Raw genomic sequence first — 20,823 nt, 5'->3', positions numbered from 1 at the left:
GCTCCTGTTCTTGACGAAGGTGTTAATTTGGATGTTGGCAGCACACAGATCACAGAAGGAAGGTGTTAATAATGTGAAGTTGTTGCTAATTTATTTTGGGTCCCTGTTTTAGAGCTGCTTTTAGGTTGGAATTGCTCTTTTTGTTCTCGTTAAACTTCCTACTGCTGGATGCTGGTGGGGGAAGCCACACTGTTACTTTGTTTTTTGCCTCATTTCTGCGGTACTTTGGTGCCTGGACCGTGTATGTGCTGTGCAGCCGTTCTGCTAAAGCCGACTGCTGCTGCGATCGTGCTGGTGGCTGCAGTCCCATGTCCCCAGGAACCACAAGATGATGATACGTTGCTGCTGTATCAGTTGGACCAGACCTGACCAGCAGTGAGACCTCCCTCTCTAGTTCCCAGTCCTCAAGTCTCCAGCTGCTCATTTAAGATTTGCATCGTAGAATCATAGGATGGTTTGGGTTGGAAAGGACCTTTGAAGGTCACCTAGTCCAACCTCCCTGCAATGAGCAGGGACATCTGCAACTAGATCAGGTTGCTCAGAGCCCCGTCCAACCTGACCTTGAATGTTTCCAGGGATGGGGCATTTGAAGCCACAGACTGCCTCTTCTTCAGCTACTCTTTGCTGCTTATGAGCAAGTGTTGGATTTGCTCTTTCATAGCTTCTTTCCTGTTTCTAACCCATACTGGGAGATGAGATCTGCTATCAGGAGGATTTCTAGCCACCCTCCCTGCTCCCAGTGGCTCCAGCCATGGTCAAGTCTGGTCGCACCAGCTGCTGCACAAACAGCAGGGCCGAGGTGGGTCCGGGTACCCACGAAGAGGAGGGCAAAGCAGCCTTGTGGCTGTGAGGGTCGGTCTGATGAGCCTGACCAGGGCTGGCGGTGGCTGTTTTTCCCACTCCCATTCACCAGGGTGGCCTTTGGATGGGTGAGTCATCTCCCAGGAGAAGCTGCTCGCTGCAGACACGCTCAAGTCTGTACCATCTCAGCTGCAGGACGATGGTCCAGACTGCGGCTGCATACAAATAGGTGGCAAGGTCTCTGCTGCCACCACCGTTGTCCATGAGCAGCCTTGGCCCGTGGCCCAGCACCCTTCAGACTTGGCAGCCCCGAGCTCAAATCCATGTTCCCTCTCTTTCCTTTTGCAGAATTATTTCCGGGACACCTGGAACATCTTTGACTTCATCACCGTCATCGGCAGCATTACGGAGATCATTCTGACGGACACCAAGGTGAAGCAGGGGCTGGGAGCAGTGGGGTGTTCTGCTGCGGGGTTGGGGGGCTCCTGCCTCCCTCTGACCCTCTCATCTCCTCCCAGCTGGTCAACACCAGCAGCTTCAACATGAGCTTCCTGAAGCTTTTCCGGGCTGCTCGGCTCATCAAGCTGTTGCGCCAGGGTTACACCATCCGCATCCTGCTCTGGACTTTTGTGCAGTCCTTCAAGGTAAGTCACGAGTGCCCTGGTCTCCTCCCAGGCCGTGGTGCTGGGCTGCTGCTCCCAAATGCAGGCTGTTCCCAAGGTCTTGTTGGCTTGTAGGAGAGATGGATCGGCACAGCTTACCTGCTCGCTGTGCTTTTTATCCTCCTCTGGACTTGGACCTGTGCTGAATGAGATGACTCATCTGCTTCTCTTGCAGGCCCTTCCCTACGTCTGCCTCTTGATCGCCATGCTTTTCTTCATCTACGCGATCATTGGGATGCAGGTGAGCACAGCCATCTCAGTGTGCATCCCTCTGGCGCAGACAGGCTGGACCAGCATGTCCTCAGCATTATGCACATCAGCCAGCCTCGTGCCTGCCTGTCATTGCTTCACTCCGTCACGGTGTCTGGGAAGGTCCCGAGGGTAGAACAGCTTGTTTGGGAACTGCAGAGCCACATGCCCTGCGGGACCTGCCACGGGCTTGTTCAGTCAAGCTCCACAGCTGCCTTCCCAGCTTGTACCCTTGGAGATGTGGCCTTGGGGACTCAGCTGGGCATCCTGTGTGGCGGCTGCTTTCAAACTGCCACCCCTTCATTTAGAAATTACACCCTATCTCCAAATCCCTAGCAGCCCTTAGAGATTGATTTTATGCCTAAGCGACCTCGTGAGCAGCCTTCTGCCTTTCCCATCCAAATGGCTGGATCACGGCAGTTATCCCTGCAGCCCACCGTCCACCTTGTCCCTCTGCAGAGGGTTTATATTGTAGCCACGCTGCTGACGGTCTGCTTGGGCTCTCGTGCTTATGGACCTGCGATGACCTACCAGATGATGGGAGGTCTGCAGAGCATGGGAAGACGTGAGTTTTCCAGGCTCCAGCTGGTAAATAAGAAGCACGTGAGCTAAAACCCTCAGCTCCACACGTGCTGCAGGGCTGGCTCGGATCTGCGATGACTAAATCCCACGCTGAAGATCTGACAAAGCATATTCGACGACGAACACTCGGGATCTGAAGCTGCCCGATGAGCGAGCTGCTGCAGTACCCAATGCCGTTGCCTGACGTGCGCTGCCAGAACAGGCAGATTTTGGGGAGGCAGCGGGCAGCGCAGTGGTCTCCTGCTCGGGCTGCTTGGCAGTGCTGGTGTTTAGTCTCTTCCACCTCCTCTCTCCCACCCCAAGAGTCCCGTGGCTGGTTTTGGCCACGCTGGTTTGTGTCCTACGCATCTCGGCACCGGCTCCAGGTGTTCTCTGCGCTAAACAACCGCCATCTGATTCAGCCCTCCTCCCTGCCGTGTTGGTAGTATTTGATTTATTTTATATTTTTTTTTAACACCATTGTGAACAAATCCCCAAGCAGTAAAATCTGTGGGCGTTATTTGAGCAAAATAGCTGGAGGCAGAAAATATTCTACAATTACACATTCCAAAAAACCTGTACAGGGAAAAAAATACTCTGCAGTTAGTGTATTTTTAGGTTCACGGAAAGTGGAATAAATATTTAACAGTAATAACAGCACATTTTTCTATTTGAGGCACTTTAGGAACATTCGTTATGTCTTACCACGGCCTTGGCTGTGCGACATTATTAGGATATTGTCCACATTTGGGGCTTCATTGCCTCTTTTGTCCCTGGGGACAGTATCCCAGGTGTCTGGCTGTCCATGGTGGGTTAACGGTCGGTCTGTCCCTCCCTCACTGAGCCCTTCTCCACCCTGTTTGCACCGCTGTGCCTGATTCTGGCATCACGGGCCGTTTCCCCATCAAAGGAAAAGCTCCCGGGAGTTTCCAGGACCATGACCCAGCACCCACCCAGGGTGGTGTGACTTGTCCCTGTGCCTCCAGCATGCTCGGCACCACCCGTAGCGCAGCCAAGGGATGGATGTGGAGCGGTTGGACTCGGTTGATCCCAGGTCCTCTGTGCTCCTGTTTCCATGGCAGCTCAGCCTCTCGCAGCCTTTGCAGCCCACTGCAAATCCCTGCCGAGGAGAGGAGAGTTTCCTTCCCCTTGGCTGCTCAGCACCAGCTCCTCGGCGTGCTGGCTGTGCACTGGGATGCTTTTCCATGGGGAATTGAGTAGAGAGGGTGGATGTCAGCTGCTTTGCGGGCTGGCTGCGCCGAGGGTGATGGATGTGGGCCGGGATCGGTCCCTTCGGCACAGGGATGCGTGCCCGTGAACCAAGGTGAAGGTGCAGCCATTTCCCCGGCCACCGAGTTGTTGCCTGAATAACTGAGCCCTTTTTTGTCCCTTCCATAGGTTTTTGGCAATATCAAACTAGATGAGGAAAGCCACATTAACCGGCACAACAACTTCCGCAGCTTCCTGGGCTCCCTCATGCTCCTTTTCAGGTAAGCAATCACAGAAAACTCCTTTGGCAGTATTTTTGGGTGCAGGCGTTCCAGGAGCCGGGCTGAGCAGGTTCTCACCAGAGGCTGTTTGGTGGAGGTCAGCTTTTGGTGCTGGAGACCAGCTGGGAAAGCACAGGGCAGCAGGAGCTCACGGACCGCTCTTTTTTTATCTGCCCCAAAAAGGATGTTAGTCTCCCAGCTTTATGGACCAGCTGGCTGGGGGGATTTAGCCCCATGTGCCAGGAGCTACACCCTGGCATGGCTGCACTCGTCGGGGTCCGGCTCGGTCGCTGCTGACCCAGTGCCTTGCTCCTCTGCACACTGGAGATGTGTTTAACATGGGCAGGGGGTTGCACAGCTTCTTGTGAGGTTTCTCCTGGGGCTGTCCTGCCCCGGCTCCATCCCATGCCACCACAAGCTGCTGAGCGTGGCTTGTGTTGTGTGCAGGAGTGCCACGGGAGAGGCATGGCAGGAGATCATGCTGTCCTGCCTGGAGGGCAATCAAAGGCTGCGAACCGGACACGACAGCGACGTCCGGGCAGAATGAGAATGAGCGTTGCGGCACTGACCTGGCCTACGTTTACTTCGTCTCCTTCATCTTCTTCTGCTCTTTCCTGGTGAGTTCCTCTTCTCTGAGAGCCCCGGGGATCCCTCTCATCAGCCCCAAAACCTGCACCCCTGCCATAGGGTCATCAGTCATCTTCCATCTTCCCATGATTACCCTTCCTTCTCTCTCTCCTTTCCTTTCGCTGCTCCCTCTCCTTCCACTTTCCTTTCTCTCTGCCTTTTTCCCTTTCACTTAGATGCTCAACCTATTCGTGGCAGTCATCATGGACAATTTTGAATACCTGACTCGGGATTCCTCCATCCTGGGACCTCACCATCTAGATGAGTTTGTCCGGATCTGGGCAGAGTATGACAGAGCAGCGTGGTATGTAGCCAGCTCCTTCTCTCCCGAGCAATCTCTCAGAGCTGGTTTTAAATGGGCGCCTCTGTGTTCTACTACTGGAAACCAGCTGCGATGCCTGGGATGGTCAGGGAAGGGCTACTCACGCCCGCCATCGTTACAAGGGCAGCAGCCGGTTCCTACATTGCCTGGTGGCATGGGGGTCTTGGGTGATGTTGACGTTTTGCCGTGCTATTTATCCTGAGCGCTGGAGATTCCTGCTCTTCTTCTCCCCGGCCAGCGGGCAGGTCCCTCTCAGCCTTCTTCCCTGTCCCTGTGCACCAACTGGGTGCCTCTGCCCTGAGACTGGCTCCATCGCCGGGTCCCCAGCGCACACAGCTCCCCGTCAGAGCAGAGCTGCGCATGGCTTGTTCGCAGCCATGGGGAGATGTTGGGGTCTAGTGGGCTCCTGCCAAGTCACCTACAGAAGACCCTGTTTGGAGTGTGTTTGGCTTTGGGGAATTGTGTTCTTACGCTGGCCAACCCACTCACCCCTCTAGAGATGGGAGGACTTTGTTTCCTGTGCTCATGCCTTTGCCGATGAGGACCCCAGCGAAGAGGGCTCCCCTTTGCAGGCAGCAGCCTGTTCCCGGCGACGGGGCGGGTTCACAGAGGCCGTACATACCGTAGGTGGCCAGGCTTTGGCTCTGCTCCTGCTTCTACCGCTGTAGAGGACTTGCCCTCCACTGCTCCTCCCAGGATGGTCTGGAGCATCCCTAGGATGGAGCCTTTGGCAGCTCTGGGAGCATGTTTGCCCTCCACTCAGCTCCAGCGCCACGAGGGTGCCTTGTGTGGCCCCTTCCTCCCTCCCGCAGCCCGGGGACAGCCTCTTTGGAGCCACGACCCATGACTGCTGTGCCAGGGAACGTGGGCCATCTTAGCTTGAGAGCCCTTGGCGGCCACACACGCTCCCTTTGGAGACTCTTTGCCTCCACTGCTAATGTCCTGTCCCTCAAGAGACCAGCTCCAGCCAAGATATTCTTTTTTTTTTATGCCTAATATCATCAGCTCCTGGCGTAGTTTCCCCCACTGTTTTTGTCCAACCCTGCGCAGCTCAGTGCTGGCCAGGTTCCTCCCTGCATGGCCTCCTCCAGCACTCTTGCTGCTCTGCAAGACCCTCGTGGGCAGGTGGGTTTGCTTGTTAGCGGGTGAATACACCTTGTGGGAGGGAGAGAGGTCAGCATGGGTGAGTAGATGTCCTGATGGACAGCTAGAGAAGGGGGAGATGGTAAGAGGAGTGAAACACCCAGCTGTTCAGTGTGGGGCCTCTCACCCATGGCTTTTGGGAAGGATTTCTTCACACCAGGCACTTCATTCACTCTCACCCCCCGTGTTGGTGGCCTGGGTCTCTAGGGCAGTCACTGTAAAAGCTTGCCTGAGCTGTCCTGTTGATGCCATGCACCCCTCTGATTGCTGAGCAAGCCGTGCTCTTTCATCGTGACATGTAGCCAATGGTTAGGGGACGTGCACAGGAGTTGGTGGTGCTGGGTCCGTGGGGGCACCCCTGGCCCCTGTTGCTGAGTGAGGAACGGGTGAGTACATCCAAACGGGTCCCACCACCCGAGTGGGGCAGCAGTTCTGCATCCTGACACCGGGACCATCACATGAAGGTCTAGTGGGGAGACTGCCCAACACCAGGGGTGCTCAGAGATGGGTTTTGCCCAGACGGTTGGGTTAGCTCTGGCCAGCGATTGAGAGGGGATGGCAGAAGAGCAAGGAGAAACCAGAGGCAAAGGTGCTGGGTAGGACGGTAGCGCTGCTCTTTGCCTCCTTGCGTGGTTTCCCTCCAAGCTTGTCTAAGGATGCCCAGGAGGCTGCAGCACGCTGCACCTCAGCACTTCCACCCCACACGGTCCTGCTTCCCAAAGGGCTCTGGTCTGGAGCGGAGTGGGGAGCTCAGCATCCGATGGCCCCTGCACCCTCGCCTGCCAGTTCTCTGCCTCAACTGCTTCGTTATTTCAGCCGGTGCAGGAAGGATACGGGCCGTATCCTGCGATGCCTGCACCCGGATCTGGGAAGATGTGCTTCGGTGGGCAAGAAGGGGGGTGTGTGTATGGGAGGGTTTGCTTCTAATAATGTGTACCCTTGGCAGAGTGTGGTCTGGTGGTCGGAGCACAGGACTGGAGCGCGAGAGACCCAAGTGCTAGTGCCACAGCCACCGGTCACCCGCTGGTCACATTATCTCTCCCCTTCTCAGGTTCCCCAGACACTGGAGATACAAGTGACTCAGCTGCCAACCTCCCTGGGACCTTGTGAGGACCAGAGATTTAGCCATGCCAGGGCAGGCTTTCTGGTGGTGTGATGGCACACAACTCCATCAAAAGGGCTCGTGGTGGCTAGAACCCAACCAAGCTGCAGGCTCACCCCATCTAAAATCCCAGCCCTCTCTCACCAGGCATAGGCAGCCAGGGGCAAGATGAGGAAGGGTGATGGGGTGGTGTTCACCACCAAAACTGTCCTTCTCCGGGGTCAAGATGGGTCAATGTGAGGAGGTATGAGCTGACTCATGGTGGGAGAAGGCAGTAGCTAATGCTCACCGCTTTCCCCTCTCTGGGTCTGACAGAGCCAGAAGGAGAAGAGCCGTGCACCCCCGGGGGGTCTTGCCCCACAGATGGCCCCAGCATCCCCCGATAAGCTCTCCATCCTCCCCTCTACCCTCTCAGTGTCCTATTAACCCACCTGTGCTTCCTTTGCAGCGGCAGGATCTCGTATAAGGATATGTACAAATTAGTACGGGTGATCTCGCCTCCTCTGGGCCTAGGAGAGAACTGCCCCTACAGGGTGGCGTGCAAGGTTTGCCTCCCAGTCCTCCGCCACAACCTGGCCACGGGACGCACCATCCACCCCTCCTTCCCCCCACCGCGCTCCACCGCCACCGCACCTCCCGAGGGAACCCTGACGTTGCTTTCCTTCGAGTTTAAAGAGGTCCGCGGCCTCCCAGAGCCAGCAGCTGTCCCCCTCGAGGGGAGGCATGAGTGGGGCCAGGGGGGGCTCAGAGCCTCTTGGGGGTGGGTTTCGACAAATTGCGTCCCCCAACCAGCCCCTTGCCCCAGCTCCATCGGCGTAGAGAGCCCCTGAAGGGTGCCAGGCCATATGCTACCATCCCTGCTTGGCTTCTCAAAGTGCCCTCATGTGGGAACAGGAGTTTTTTGGGGGGCTTAAATGTGATTTGCTCCTGGGGAGGGAAGAGGGGAGCAAAGGCCAGGAGGATGTTGGGGACTTTGCCGTTGTATTGGAGAGTGAGGACTGGGAGGCCAGGGTGGCCCTTCTCCCTGGGGCACACCGTGCTGTACCCAACAGACTCTTCCTCAAGTGTGGGCACTTGGAGGACACTCGACCACATCTCTGGGGAGCAGGAATCTTGCCAGCCTTGCTCTTAGCTTGCCGGACCTGGGCACATCTCTGGAACTCAACAGCTCCTCTCCCTCCGTTTGAGCCAAGCTCCCTGCTGCTAGCCATGAGTCCGTGGCACTGATTTGGCCTCCTTGTAGCTCTCTGACTTGCACGGGTGTTTTTAATTTTATTTTGGGGTGACAGTTGAGCAAAATCCTGCACCTGCCGCCTTCTCTGAAGTGCCACGCATGTGTGTCCGTGGCATGAAAGGATGAACCGCAGAGCTTGCTCTTCCCTCTGCATCCCTCACGGCATCTGACAAGATGTACGAGGGAAGTTCAGACGCTCCCGGCCCTTGATCTTAGCTCTGCAGAGGAAGGGGGTTCCTTGGTGTGGTGTGGCGTAGCCACCACATCCTTCTCACCACACCAAAAATGCTTCTTCCAGCCAGCATCCCTGGAACGCGTCTGTCACCCTCCACAGCTGGTCGTGGGGATGATGCACACGTTTGAAATCTTGAAGTAGACCACCAGAAGTAAAGCAGAGCAAGCAAGGCAAGGCCTGGATGCTCAGTCATCTCATTTACAAAAAGGTATTTAGGGACAGGAGATGTCTTGCAAGAATCTCAGACGGCTCATCTGTTCAAGGAGGGGCTCCTTACAAGTCATTCCACCCTTCTCTGTTGCATCCCCAGCAAGGGATGGTGGCTTTGCAGAGGACACTTCCTCGGGTCCCTGCAGACAGAAGACACCTTCAGGAGGAATTGATGGTCTTTCTCGATGGACATCAGGGCTTCACTGGCAAATGCTGCTCTCCTAAACTGGATCACCTGGTGCTCAGAAGGGTCCCTGTAATGCTTCCTGGGAAGAAGGAGCTCTACAGCAATCTGGGCTTTCTGCTGACTCTGTGAGATGGACAGAGCAGTGATGGTGGATAAACTCAAGGGGATGTGGAGGCAGAGAGAGTGAGACCAGCTTCTGCTGTCATGTGAAGGAGACCATCCCCATCTCTTGCTTGTCTTACCTTGGTCTCCTCCTCCCTGTGCATGGGGTATCTCAAGGACCTAAGAGATTTCCAGGGATTCCCACTGCCCTGGAACAATTCCCAAAAGGTAACTGATGACAAAAGAAAGCTCACATGGTCGTTGCATCTTGCCACCGTGGTCCAGATCCCAAAGTGCCAACCCAACTTGTTCACCTTTCAGTTTGGTGAGCCTGCCCTGCACACCACAGAGCACAGGTTCACCTTCCTGGGGCCCACACCCTATCCTGCCCGGCAATGCAACAATGATGACTTGCAGAAATAACCACCAACGTCTTTATGGAGTGGTGGACAACCTGCTCTGGAAGAGACGGTTCTTGGGCAAGTTCAGGATGCAGCATAGAAGTGCAGCATGATATGGAAGCATACCTGCTAGGCCATCCGCAGGTGGGCTAACAAAGGGGCATTGGTGCAGGAAGATTTCCCGTGGAAATCCAGCAAGCTCTGTCCTTAGACTGGGGATAGCAGGTCTTGTAACCACATTTTGCTGGGACTGTATCCTGGCAGCCTGCTCCACTCTTTGGGGCTATCGCTGCCTTTTTTCACCCCCTCTGCTTATAGCAGTCATGCAAAAGCGAGCCAAGGCATCACTTTTGCCCCCTAAAAGTAGCCCTTGAGATGGTCATGGGTCAGTCAAATGCTCCACAACCATTGATGTCCCTGTAGGCATCACCTCTTCCTGAATCTACTCTCACATCACTTGCTATTCTCATGCCCTGTTCCCGACAGCCTTGTACGGCGCAGTACTTATTTCCTAACTACAGGAGGACAGATGTCCCCCAGATTTCCTCCTCCATCACTCACAGGGTTCTCTCAGAGTACCAGGACCGAGGCATTAGTGCCTGGTGGTTTTACAGGCCACCCTGTGCCATAGCCAGAGGTCCCATCTCCGCTCAGGCACAGGACAGAGGGTCAGCTCTCCCATCAAGGGTGCGCCTGTGCTTGGACCAGCTCTTGGGAGCCATCCTGTTCAGAGGGATGTCATTCCATGTGCCTGCCTCTGCTTTGCTCCTTGGGGATGTGGTTTCTGGGCGCTGCTGTGCTGCTCAAAACGCTTTAAGATCTTTGCTCTGAGGAGCAGCAAAGCGTGCAGCTCATCTGCGAGAACACGGTTCTTCTGCGGTCCTTCTTGGTTACTGATGCAAACCCTTGCTTTCATGGCAATCCATTCCTCCTTCATTGTGTGAAGAATCTCAGTGCAAAAGACAGTGTTGGATGTGTGCTGGGTACGCTAAAATCCTCCCCACCAGGAAGGGTGGGTGGAAGATCACCATCTTGCTTCCTTCTTGCACTGTTTGCATGTGAAAATTTCGAATTTATCTTCTCCTCTTCAGACACCTTGAGTCGGCGCACATCTAGCTCTGCCAAGGTTCTGCTTACGGGCTCCTCAACCTCTTGGTCATCCCACTGAATATTCTCCAGTGTTGTTATCAATCCTCTTTCCAAACTGTTTAGGTATGTCAGGTCTCAAAGGGGACAGCTTCCCCAGCCTGTTCTGTGCCTGCAACCCAAACAGCTCCTGTTGCGGGTCATCACCATCTCTAGTTCACATCCAAAATGTCAGACTTAGCTTGATGGGGGCCTCTTTGGCCAGGGATCTGCTTCCAAACCAGCGGTACTCCCCGAGAAGAGGAGATATCTTCTCCCCTTTCCATGCTGCTCTGAGCTCATGGGTAGGGAAGAGGCCAAGATCCCACGGGGAGTGCTTAATTTTTTGGTAACGCCCTCTCTCCCAAGCGATCCCAGCTGAGACGGATTCCTCTCCAGCAGCATCCTCCCAGCCCAGCTGCAAGGGTCGGTGCCTTTGCTCTTGCAATATTGCCCTTGGCCATTAACCATCCTGAAACATTGCAGTGCAGGACAGAAGCCTGGCACATGGGGAAAAGGCGATGGCTGAGCCCAGCATCCCTGGGAGATGTATTTGAGTGGCCTCCTGGATGTGCAGAGGGAGGGAAACACAGCCCAAATATCTCAGCCTGGCAGAGGGCTCAAGGCATCATTAGGTGCCCCGTTTTTGGTAGCGTCCCTCACTGCAGCAATCCTAGGCAGGTCCTTACAGAGCAGAGGAACGCGAGGTGGGGGTCCGTCCTAGCTGCCTCCCTTGGGAAACCCAAACGAACCCCAATGTTGGAAGGCCCAAACAGCTGCCTCTGCTGAGACTCTTTAAACTCCAACCTGGTGGAACTTGCAGCCGCATGTGGGAGAGAGCCAGGGCGGGAGCATGGCATGTACAACTTTTCCTCCCGGTTTTGTTTTTTCAGCCAATTCAGCATGCCTTTTGCACTGGTGCATGGTGGGAAAGTGATCCATCCGCAGAGCCAGACGGAAGCAACTGGGCATCTTCCTTTGACAAGTGACCCTGGCCCACTGCCTTCTATGCAAGATGCTGCCTCCCAATTGCATAGACCTTATGAGCTGGGGATACACAGCCTTCCGGCTATGGGTTAGGTGGCGATGCAAAGCAATACCCAGGCCCCCCCCGGGAGGGAAGACGCTACGGAGGCCACAGAGCACTGTGGTGCAAACCACCCTTATCTGAAATAACCCATGGCTTGAGTGCCGTGTATCTGATTTATACCACTCGCACACAGCCCTGGAACCTGTGGGACAAGTTGGGGGCTGCTGGAGGGCTTTAGGAAAGGGGTTGAGACCAGAGAAGGACTCCCAGACTGCTAGCGAGGCAGGCGCTTGAGGCCAGCAGCAGAGAGGAGAGGGGTGAGTTGCTTTCTGCCAGCATTCCTGGGTCTGTGTGAGCAGTGCTATAAATCCACATCAGGACAGTCTCTCATGTATGATTTGCCTTGATTAACGGGTTTCCTGTTCTTTTCCTGTTTGTTCGTTTGTTTTTTCTCTCCTGTTTTCCTGTACTATTTTTGTTTGTACGTTTTTCCGCTCTCTGGGAATGCCTCCTCTCTCTGCATCTCCCTCCCTCCCCTTCCCCCTTCATGAGCAGTGGCCGAATCCATTACACTGAGATGTATGAAATGCTGACTCTTATGTCACCACCGCTAGGCCTCGGCAAGAGATGTCCTTCCAAAGTGGCCTATAAGGTAGATCAACCCTTCCTTCTATGGGGGCTAGAGCCGAGCAGGAGCTGCGGGAGGTGGGGCTGGGGGGAGCTGGGGAGGTGTTGGGGGAATCCAACATGTGTTTAGCTTGCTCCTGGGGAGCTTGGTGTGCTCAGAAGAGTCTTGGCCACGCTGGCTGGTCTCCACCGCCCACGGATGTGACTCTGCCGTGGTCACTCGCAAGCCCAGGGTGGAAGACCCCAGTGGAAAAGGAGAGGTAGGATCAGCAATAGTGTGGAAGCGGGGGGGTTGGAGAAGATGAGGCAAGGAGCAACCTCATAGCACAGTTAGGAGAGTGAGATGTCCTTAAGAGCTTACTGCCCCAGGCTTGTCCCCTGGGCTTGGAACCATCCTTGTCCCGACCGGTGCAGAAACAGGGCTAAAGCCCACGGAGATGGGAAGCAGGCGGGCAGTGAGGACGTAGCCTGTAGGAGCAGCTCTGCAGCACGAGGAGCCAGGTGTGTCAGCATGAGCTATCCCAAGGATGGCTTGTGCAAGGCAAAGCCAGGTGACACCTTCAAAAGGTGTCTCTGAGTTTTACCTCCTTGTTCCTCCTGGGGTGGTGGCTGACAGTTGGCTCACGGCACAGCCACAGGGCGCTCTCGGCTGCCTAGGCATGGAGAAGGAGGATGGGAAGCCCTGAAGGACGTGGGGTGGGAGCTGCGTGGCTTTGCTGAGGGCAGCAGGTGCTAGGACAAGACCCGGAGCTACAGAGCAATGCCTTGCCCAGGTCTGGGGCAAACTGAAGCTTTTCTTGGCCACAGGCTGCTGCCCGCAGCCCTTTCAGCAGCATTCAGGGCTAGCGAAGGGGGGATTTCTGTGCACTTGCAAACGGGCTGCCGTCCTCTCCAGCTCTCACGTGTTTGTTCACGCGTGCATACATCCGCTATCACACTTTTCCAGGAGAAAAAGGGAGGCATGAAGGCAGGGAAAGGACATGAGAAGCCGGGTGAAAAGGAATTGGCAGGGAAGGGATGACCCAAGGTATTCACAAAACAAAATATACTCTCTGGAAAGTGGATCTGGTCACTTCAGTTTGCACCCCGCCTGCCCAGGGTGGGGAAGGAGCATGGCGTGTCTAACCTGCCTTGGTTGCCCTTCTCTCTTTCCTTCTGCACTTTTTCTACCCCTCCTTCCCTTCCCCACCCTTGGATAATTTGGACCCTGTGCATGTGCTGGCAAACTTCATCTCTGAAAGACGCAAAAAGGGAGCGCCAGGATGTAGCATGCGAGAGGAATCCAGCCGATCTGAAGTCCCTGAAGGTTAGGGACCCTCCTCTCCCCTGCCCCAGGTGGGAAGGGTTGAGAGCCGGAAAGCCAAACCACCTGGGAACGGAAACCTGAGCCCCCTCTCCCCTTCCCGAGCATTCCCCACTCCCGCATCCCTGATGGATCAGGCGTGTCTTCCCAAAAGTGCCGGGAGGTGCTGTGGCAGCTCTGATGCCATGGGGTGGGGGGCTCAGGGGCCGTTCCCGGGGCGCAGGAGGAGCCCTGGAAGGCAGTGAGCCGGTGTCCTGGGGTGGAAGGAGCCGGGGGGGTGGCGGGGTGATCCTTGCCCTTCTTTTTTGGCTGTGCTGTTTTGACACTCTTTGTTGCTTTTTATTTTTTAATTTTTATTTTTGTTTTCCCTTTTGTTTAATGTTTAATTTCTTTTCCTCCAGCCTGGTCGATGTGTTTTTCGATATTGTTTTCCGTCCGCTGTTTTCTTCTCTCTCTTGCACAGAGACTGGTGCTGATGAACATGCCCGTGGCCGAGGACATGACAGTCCATTTTACCTCCACCTTGATGGCGCTGATACGCACGGCCTTGGACATCAAAATTGCCAAAGGTAAGGTTGGTGGGGTAGAGAGGGGACAGAGCCAGGAGGGTTTCAGGGTGACCAGCCCTCATCCTTTGGGCAGGGTGAGGACATCACAGCCAAATCGGGGTTGGTCGCCCAGAGCCTGGCATATGTAGATGGAAGTGATTGCCTTGAAAAGGCAAATTTCTGCCACTTTGTATTAAAAAAACATATTTCTTTAGGGAAGAGGTGGCCAGTTTTCTAGTTTTCTACTAGAAGCTGCTTCTAGAGAGCAGAAACAGCTTGATGTCCGCTGCGTAACAGAGGAGAGAGAGAATTCCCCTTCCTCCCCATGTACAAAACCACACCGAGGAGGGAAAAGATCATATGTGCTTGGCTTCCAAAGGCTGCGGGAAACAGAAATCTCTCTCTCAGGGAAGATAAAATGTTCAGAGTAGGAAAACTTGCTTTGTTGTTGTTGCTGGAAATGCTCCGATTCATCAGATCAAAAACTTTCTGCAGAAACCTGCCATTCTCAGTAAAACATTCCCTAGGCACAGCTCAGCTGTTGGAAGGAAACCCAACCCAGGGCAAGGTATCAGCGAAAGCCCAGTGCTCAGACAGCTCCTTGCATCTTGAAACGATGAGTTCAAGTCCCTCTTTGATTTGAACTTGGATCTCCTACAGCTCGGCTGAGTTGTCCCAGGCTCGGGTGTCTCCAGTTGGCACGTGTTGACAGCTCCCTTTGAGCCTAGGTCTTCCTAAGCTCAGCAAACCCCTCCACTGCTGGCCAGAGAGCTCTGCTCTCCTTGCACAGCATCGCCGAGTATTTAAGGATTTCAACCAAGTGGAGCTGCTCTTTCCCAAGCACATGATCCGCTCACCAGAAAAGAGAAAGTGGGGCAGCAGCAGGTGTGTGTGGGCTGGAGTAGGATTGGAGCCGCAGAGACGGACCCAAGGCGAGCTTGAAGATGGCAGCTTTGAGTGGGAGGGCAGGGGATGGGGAGATGGAGGCACATATGGAAGGGATGGTAGGAAAGTTTCCCTGTGAGAGCAGGAGATCAAGCTCACTGATGCAAGATGGCCCTCCCAGCCCAGAGAGAACTGGTTGCTGCTTGTGAACCTCACTTCAGGATGGGAAAAGGGGGGGTTTAGTTGGACCCTGATGCCAGGTCTTGATGTACATGGGCCATTTTTTCCCCCCCCGGTGTTCAAGGTGGTGCAGATTGGCAGCAGTTAGACTCCGAGCTTCAAAAGGAGATCCTGACCATTTGGCCTCACCTGTCCCAGAAGATGCTTGACCTGTTGGTACCCATGCCAAAAAGTGAGTCTCTGGGGTGACTGTCATCGCTGCCAAGTTCCCATCATATCTACAGGAACTTCTTCCCAAAGGGAGGTGGGAACTGGCCGGACCCATCCCCAGCTGGGGGAGAAGTGGGAATAGGGTTTGTGGTGCTACAGGCTGGCTGCTGCCTTGCTCTGCCTGGCTGCTTGGGAACCCTCTTGAAAAATGCCCTGTTTGCAGGGATCTACTCCTGTCAAACCCAGAGGCTCCAGTAAATCATCTCTGGAGCATATGAGGGCAGGAGGCTGAGCATCACTTGCTTTGTTACATCTGGTGATGTGATGAGGATATGCGTCTTGGTGGTTTATGATGATGCTTTCAAGCCATCTCCGTCCACTTTATCTCCACATGGAGTGTCTGGGTGTTCAGTTTGCTCTATTTCAGAGCAGTGAGCAGAGTTTGAGGGTCACCAGAGTGTCCCCCAGCAGGGCTTTTCCTGAGATCCACGCTGGTGCCTTCACACCTGCTGTTTCTGTTAAGACACGAGTGTCCCCGCTTTGTTCCCTCTTCTGCTCTCAGCTTCTGACCTGACTGTTGGCAAAATATATGCAGCCATGATGATCATGGATTACTACAAGCAGAGCAAAGCGAAGAAGCAGCGGCAGCAGATGGAGGAGCAGGTGAGGCTCAGCGAGGGCATGTGGTGGGTAGGACGGGGATGTTCAGAGCACCCTCGCTGCTTCCTACCATGTGCCAACCAAACGTGCAGCCAGCTGCATGGGATGCAGCTGAGGGATGAAGATAGTGGTACAGGGTAGGGTTTGGTGACCGTAAGGCATAGGTATGTGCATCCTCGACAGGGAACATGAGCACGCCGTCGCCTTCCTAAGCGATGGGGGCTTGGTTGATGAAGCACTGGATGTTCATCTGCATTTCCTACAGGCTCAGTTTCTTCCTTTCTTCAATACAGAAAAATGCCCCCATGTTCCAGCGCATGGAGCCATCCTCCTTGCCGCAGGAAATCATCTCCAACGCAAAGGCTCTGCCTTACCTCCAGCAAGACACCCTCTCGGGCCTGTGAGTATTGCCCTGAGAAGAAGGGAGGTACTCCTGTCGCTTTTCTGTTCCTGCAGCCCTCGTTTTGTTCTCTGGTGCTGGCACTGGGATGCACAGAGGGTTAAAGAGCTGCCCAGAGCAGGGAAAACCCAGTCCAGGGCAGAAAGCTCCTGGCACAAAGCTTTTGCAGGATTCGAGGTAGCTGGTGTGCATCAGCATCACCAGCAGCAGCAGAGGTGGCTAAGGGGAATGGCCAGGTGTCTGCGTGGATGTTCTTCTCACAGGACCACCCCAGCACTAAGTGCAAGCTCTCTTACCTAGGAGAGTCTGGGATGGACCTGAACCTCGAGAGCAGTTGAGCAGTGGGTCCCTGGGTGGTGCAGGGTCGGCAAGGGATGCCAGCACCCTGGCTGGTGGGAATGAGATGGTGGGAGTTACTGGCACTGTGCTTGGGATGTCCCCGCTGCTGCTGTGGGACGTGGGGCACTGGTGTCCTCTCCTGCCTGAGCACCACTTCAGCTCACCAAGGAACATGATGTTTGTTCTGGGGTGTCTTGACAGCCTGGGGGGCAAGCACAGGGGCTCCCCGGCTCTGAGCCGCTGGCAAGGCGATGGCCAGCAATGGCAGCACCTGGCTTGTGGTCTCCCTGAGGCTGGACTGTCTTTGCAGGAGCAGCCGAAGTGGGTTCCCCTCGCTGAGCCCGCTCTCGCCACAGGAGATCTTCCAGCTGGCATGCATGGATCCGGCCCACGGGCAGTTCCAGGAGCACCAGTCTCTGGTAAAGTCACGCATTGCCCGGCAGGCACTTGCCCGCAGTCCCGCTGAGGATGCTGGTGGGCACGGGGAGGTGTGGGGCTGCTGGCACAGTGGTGAAATGCTGCTCCCTGCCCCTGTGGCAGCGAGCATAGCAGAGGGACGGCAATTCCTGGGTTTTGGATTGAACATGGATCTGAAGCAGGGGATGAACATCCCCAGGTGTCCCTCAGTTGGGGCTCTGGCCCCTTGCCTCTGTCCAGGCACTGGGGACGCAACCATCCCTGGACCAGCCCTGGCCGGTGGGGCCAGGCAGTGGCAAGTGCTTTTGGGGCGAGAGCTGTGACCGGGGTCTGATGTCCTGCAGTAAAATATCCTTCTTTTCACAGGCTGCTCTTTTTTTCCACTGAGCGCTCATTTCAGTGGGTTACCCCATGCTGAGTGATGGTATCTGATGTTTTCGGATTCATGTTCATTTTGTTGTCAGTGCTGGTGTCCCTGATCCCAAACTGAGCTGTCAAACTGTCTCCAACGGGAGCACACCCCTCCGGCCTCACACACATGCCGGCCAGCAGTAGTAGTGTCTGTTTGTGTGTGTGTGTGTATATATATATATATACATATCTATATATATCTCTCCGTGTCTGTGTGTGTGCATTCGTGCACCACCCCGACGCTTGTCGGATGCAGTGTTGTACCACTGTGCATCTCCAGCCCGGTCCGTGTCCCCGGGGTCTGTAGCACTCTGTGTGAGCTGTGTACCGCGCAGGCGGGTGTCCCCTACCCCAGCCACCCCGACCATGCCACCGTCCTGCCGGCAAGGAGGTGGAAAATGAGACTTCTCCTTCCCCATAAAGTCACCTTCTAGCAAATCTCCAAGGTTAGTCCCTGCCCATCTTCTTGACATCATGTCCTGTGCAAAAGAGTCCCCTAAATTGGGAATTAAACAAAGCACAAAGGTGCCACTGGTGGTATGCTTTCTTTTAATGGGGATGTGGCCAGAAAGCCTTTTAAGCAGAGTCAGAGAGAAAATCCCATATGTTTGTCCTCGTCTGGCAAAAGGAGAAGGAATTAAAGCCCAGGCAGTCAGGGCATCACCAGATCCGAGGAAGGTTTCCACTGCCACTGAAGAGGTGCAAGATGAATTGGCCATCAGGCAAGCCTGAAGCACCGTATCTGGGCTTACCTGCAATGAATTGTGACTTGGAGATTATTTTTCAGTGGCGACATGACAGATGATATGTCTTTGAGTCCCTTTTTGACCCACTTAAGTTCTGTCCTCGGTTGAGCGAGCAGGGCTGTTCCCTGCAAAGGGGGCAGAAGCAGCGCGCTGCCCTGCTCCAACCCCATCCCAAGAGCTTGGCTGTGTGTTTATTTCCAGGAGCCAGAGGTTAGGGAGTTTCAAAGAGTGCAGCCCTCTAACCGTGGCAGCTACCTTCCCGTGGACACTCAGGACCACGCTGTCTCTGGGAGGGCCTCCTCCATGCCTCGTCTCACTGTGGATCCCCAGGTAAAACCAAGCAAAGCCCCCACGGGTGCCGGGTCCAAGCAAAACCTACCAGGTAACAGTGGGGCTTCTCTCCACACTGAGCAAGTCCCGTGAGTCCCATGGCTTCCCCAGCACCCCCATATTGGAGCATCTCCCCATCTTTGGGGTGCTGCACAAGTGGGAGAGCTGCTGTTCCCCTACATGGGGGACACCGGCAGCAGAGAGCAGCCAGGGGAATCGATCTCCTGGCTCACGTGAGAGGTCAACGGTGGATAGGGCCACACTGGGAGGTTTCAGGGTCGCCCTGCAGTGGGACACCCCTCCTTTCCTCCAATCCTGGGCACTGGTTGAGGTTCCAGGAGTCCCATCCTGGCTGTCAGATGATCTCCCAGGTGATGAAACGCCTTTTCCTTCCTTTCTCCTTGTCCCAAAGCACACGCTTCTCTGTCTGTCCAGGGGAACCCAGGCCATATCTCACCTCCTCGTTTGTCTGCCCAGTTTCTCTGTTGTTCTGTCTTGTACTCAACCTCCACCGAGACACAGATGCTTTTATGGGGTTCGGTTTTGCTGTGAAGTCTTTGGGTTTGCTTTCTCACAGAGGTGGTGGTGCAAGCACCAGGTCCTGGTGTTACTGCTGGTGTGACACGTCATGGCACTTTGGGGGGGCGTGAAGAGGAAGGGAGGCTTTGCCTCATGGGCTTTGTTGACCATTCGGCAGCGGGGGGGATGATCAGAAGGAGAGGATGGGAGCAAGAAAGGGTATGGTGCAAGAGGAGGAGACAGGGAGAATGGCCTGAGGCTGCAGAGGCAAAGAGCTGCTAGAACAAAGCAAAGGAAAATGTAGAAGGAGGTGCTGTTTTCCACAGAACATGTGAGAATACAAGCTAGAAGGAGGGGAGAAGGTAGAAAGGAGAAGCATGGGAGAGAGAAAGAAAAGGAGAGGGAAGATAAAACAAGAGCGCAAGAGGGGAGAGAGGGAATGAGTGCAGAGGAGAGGGATGGGGATGCAGGATTAAAGGAGGACCAGGGAGGGGTCTGGAAAAGTGGCAGCAGCTAGGAAAATAAGCATGGAGGAAGGGGCACTGGAGGATCTCCTCTCTGTCAATGATTTCTTCTTCGATGTCTCCGTTTGCTCTGCTTGCCCCTGTTTTCAAGGCGGGGAGGGATGCTGAGACAGCCTGGGAGGGCAATGGGCCTGGTACCCTCCATGACCTCACACCCGGGGCGGGATGCTGCTGCTCTTCCCCCAACACGCAGTGCCTTGGCTTGAATCACGGTCGCTGGCTTTGCTTGCGGAGCATGGTTCCCAGCTGGCTGGGGAAGGGGAGCCCACAAGCACGAAGGCTAAACCTCACTTTCCTCCTGCCCCCGATTTGTGCAGAGTTAATACTGAGGGGCCGTGCTCAGGCTGGCTGTTCCCCTACTCCAAATCTCCACATCCCGGAGGCTGGTGTGCCAGTGATGGCTGATGAACCGGTGATCACTTGACCACCGTCCCCACCAGCCCTACCTGGTGCTAACCCCCTCCCTGGCCACCCGGGGTTGCTTGCAGGTGGTGACAGACACCAGCTCGATGCGGCGATCGTTTTCCACCATCCGGGACAAGCGCACCAACAGCTCCTGGCTGGATGAGTTCTCCATGGAGCGCAGCAGCGACAACACCTACAAGTCCCGCCGGCGCAGCTACCACTCCTCGCTCCAGCTCTCCGCCCGACGCCTCAACGCTGACTCGGGTGAGCAAGGGCGAGTGGCCCCATCTCACACCAATGCCAACCCCCCCCCCCCAACCCAAGCACCCCCCGCTCCTGGGGAGGGGATGGTGGGGACTGAGAGTGATGTCCTGCAGGTCACCGGTCCGACGGGCATCGCTCAGGCGGCAGGGAGCGGGGCCGATCCAAAGAGCGCAAGCACTTGCTGTCCCCCGATATCTCCCGCTGTAACTCTGAGGAGAGGAGTCCCCAGGCACACGACGAGTCGCCAGAGCGGCGACGCGAGTCCCGGTCACCCAGCGAGGGCAGGTCGCAGACACCCAACAGGCAGGTGGGTGACAAAAACCCCTTCCTAAGCACAAAGGGAGGCGTAGAAAAAGCTCCTTGCCAAAACGGGGAAGATAAGCGCCCTAACTTCAGGAGCTCTGCGCTGTCTCTCTTCCCTACGGTGGCATCTCCATCTCCTCTGTGAGCTGAGCAGGTTGGGGCTGCTCAGGCACCCTGCAGAGCATTTGGGGAGAGGGGTGGATCTCCAAACTGATCCTCTCACTGCTGTAGCATCCGCTCCCTGCCAAGGTGGAGGCGTCCTAGCTACGCA

The 20,823-nt window shown here is 55.4% G+C and overlaps 1 protein-coding gene across 1 annotated transcript in view; it reads left to right on the top strand.

Moving 5' to 3' along the window:
• The window catches only part of LOC104165283 (voltage-dependent R-type calcium channel subunit alpha-1E-like), a gene marked incomplete at both ends in the record, with an annotated part of 58,677 nt that overhangs the window by 37,493 nt on the left and 361 nt on the right, over positions 1-20,823 (top strand). Inside the window, 16 exon segments of the mRNA XM_009704861.1 lie at positions 1,150-1,233; positions 1,320-1,445; positions 1,639-1,704; positions 3,672-3,763; positions 4,211-4,259; positions 4,261-4,380; positions 4,567-4,694; positions 12,037-12,133; positions 13,875-13,980; positions 15,149-15,256; positions 15,797-15,897; positions 16,188-16,294; positions 16,944-17,052; positions 18,409-18,537; positions 20,069-20,249; positions 20,363-20,556. Coding sequence (XP_009703163.1) covers positions 1,150-1,233; positions 1,320-1,445; positions 1,639-1,704; positions 3,672-3,763; positions 4,211-4,259; positions 4,261-4,380; positions 4,567-4,694; positions 12,037-12,133; positions 13,875-13,980; positions 15,149-15,256; positions 15,797-15,897; positions 16,188-16,294; positions 16,944-17,052; positions 18,409-18,537; positions 20,069-20,249; positions 20,363-20,556 — 1,797 coding nt within the window.

Source organism: Cariama cristata, unplaced genomic scaffold, assembly GCF_000690535.1.
Source record: "Cariama cristata isolate BGI_N322 unplaced genomic scaffold, ASM69053v1 scaffold17577, whole genome shotgun sequence".
Taxonomy (NCBI): Eukaryota; Metazoa; Chordata; class Aves; order Cariamiformes; family Cariamidae; genus Cariama; species Cariama cristata.
The sequence above is the reverse complement of the archived record's forward strand: the minus strand, read 5'-3'. Positions and strand labels throughout refer to the sequence as shown.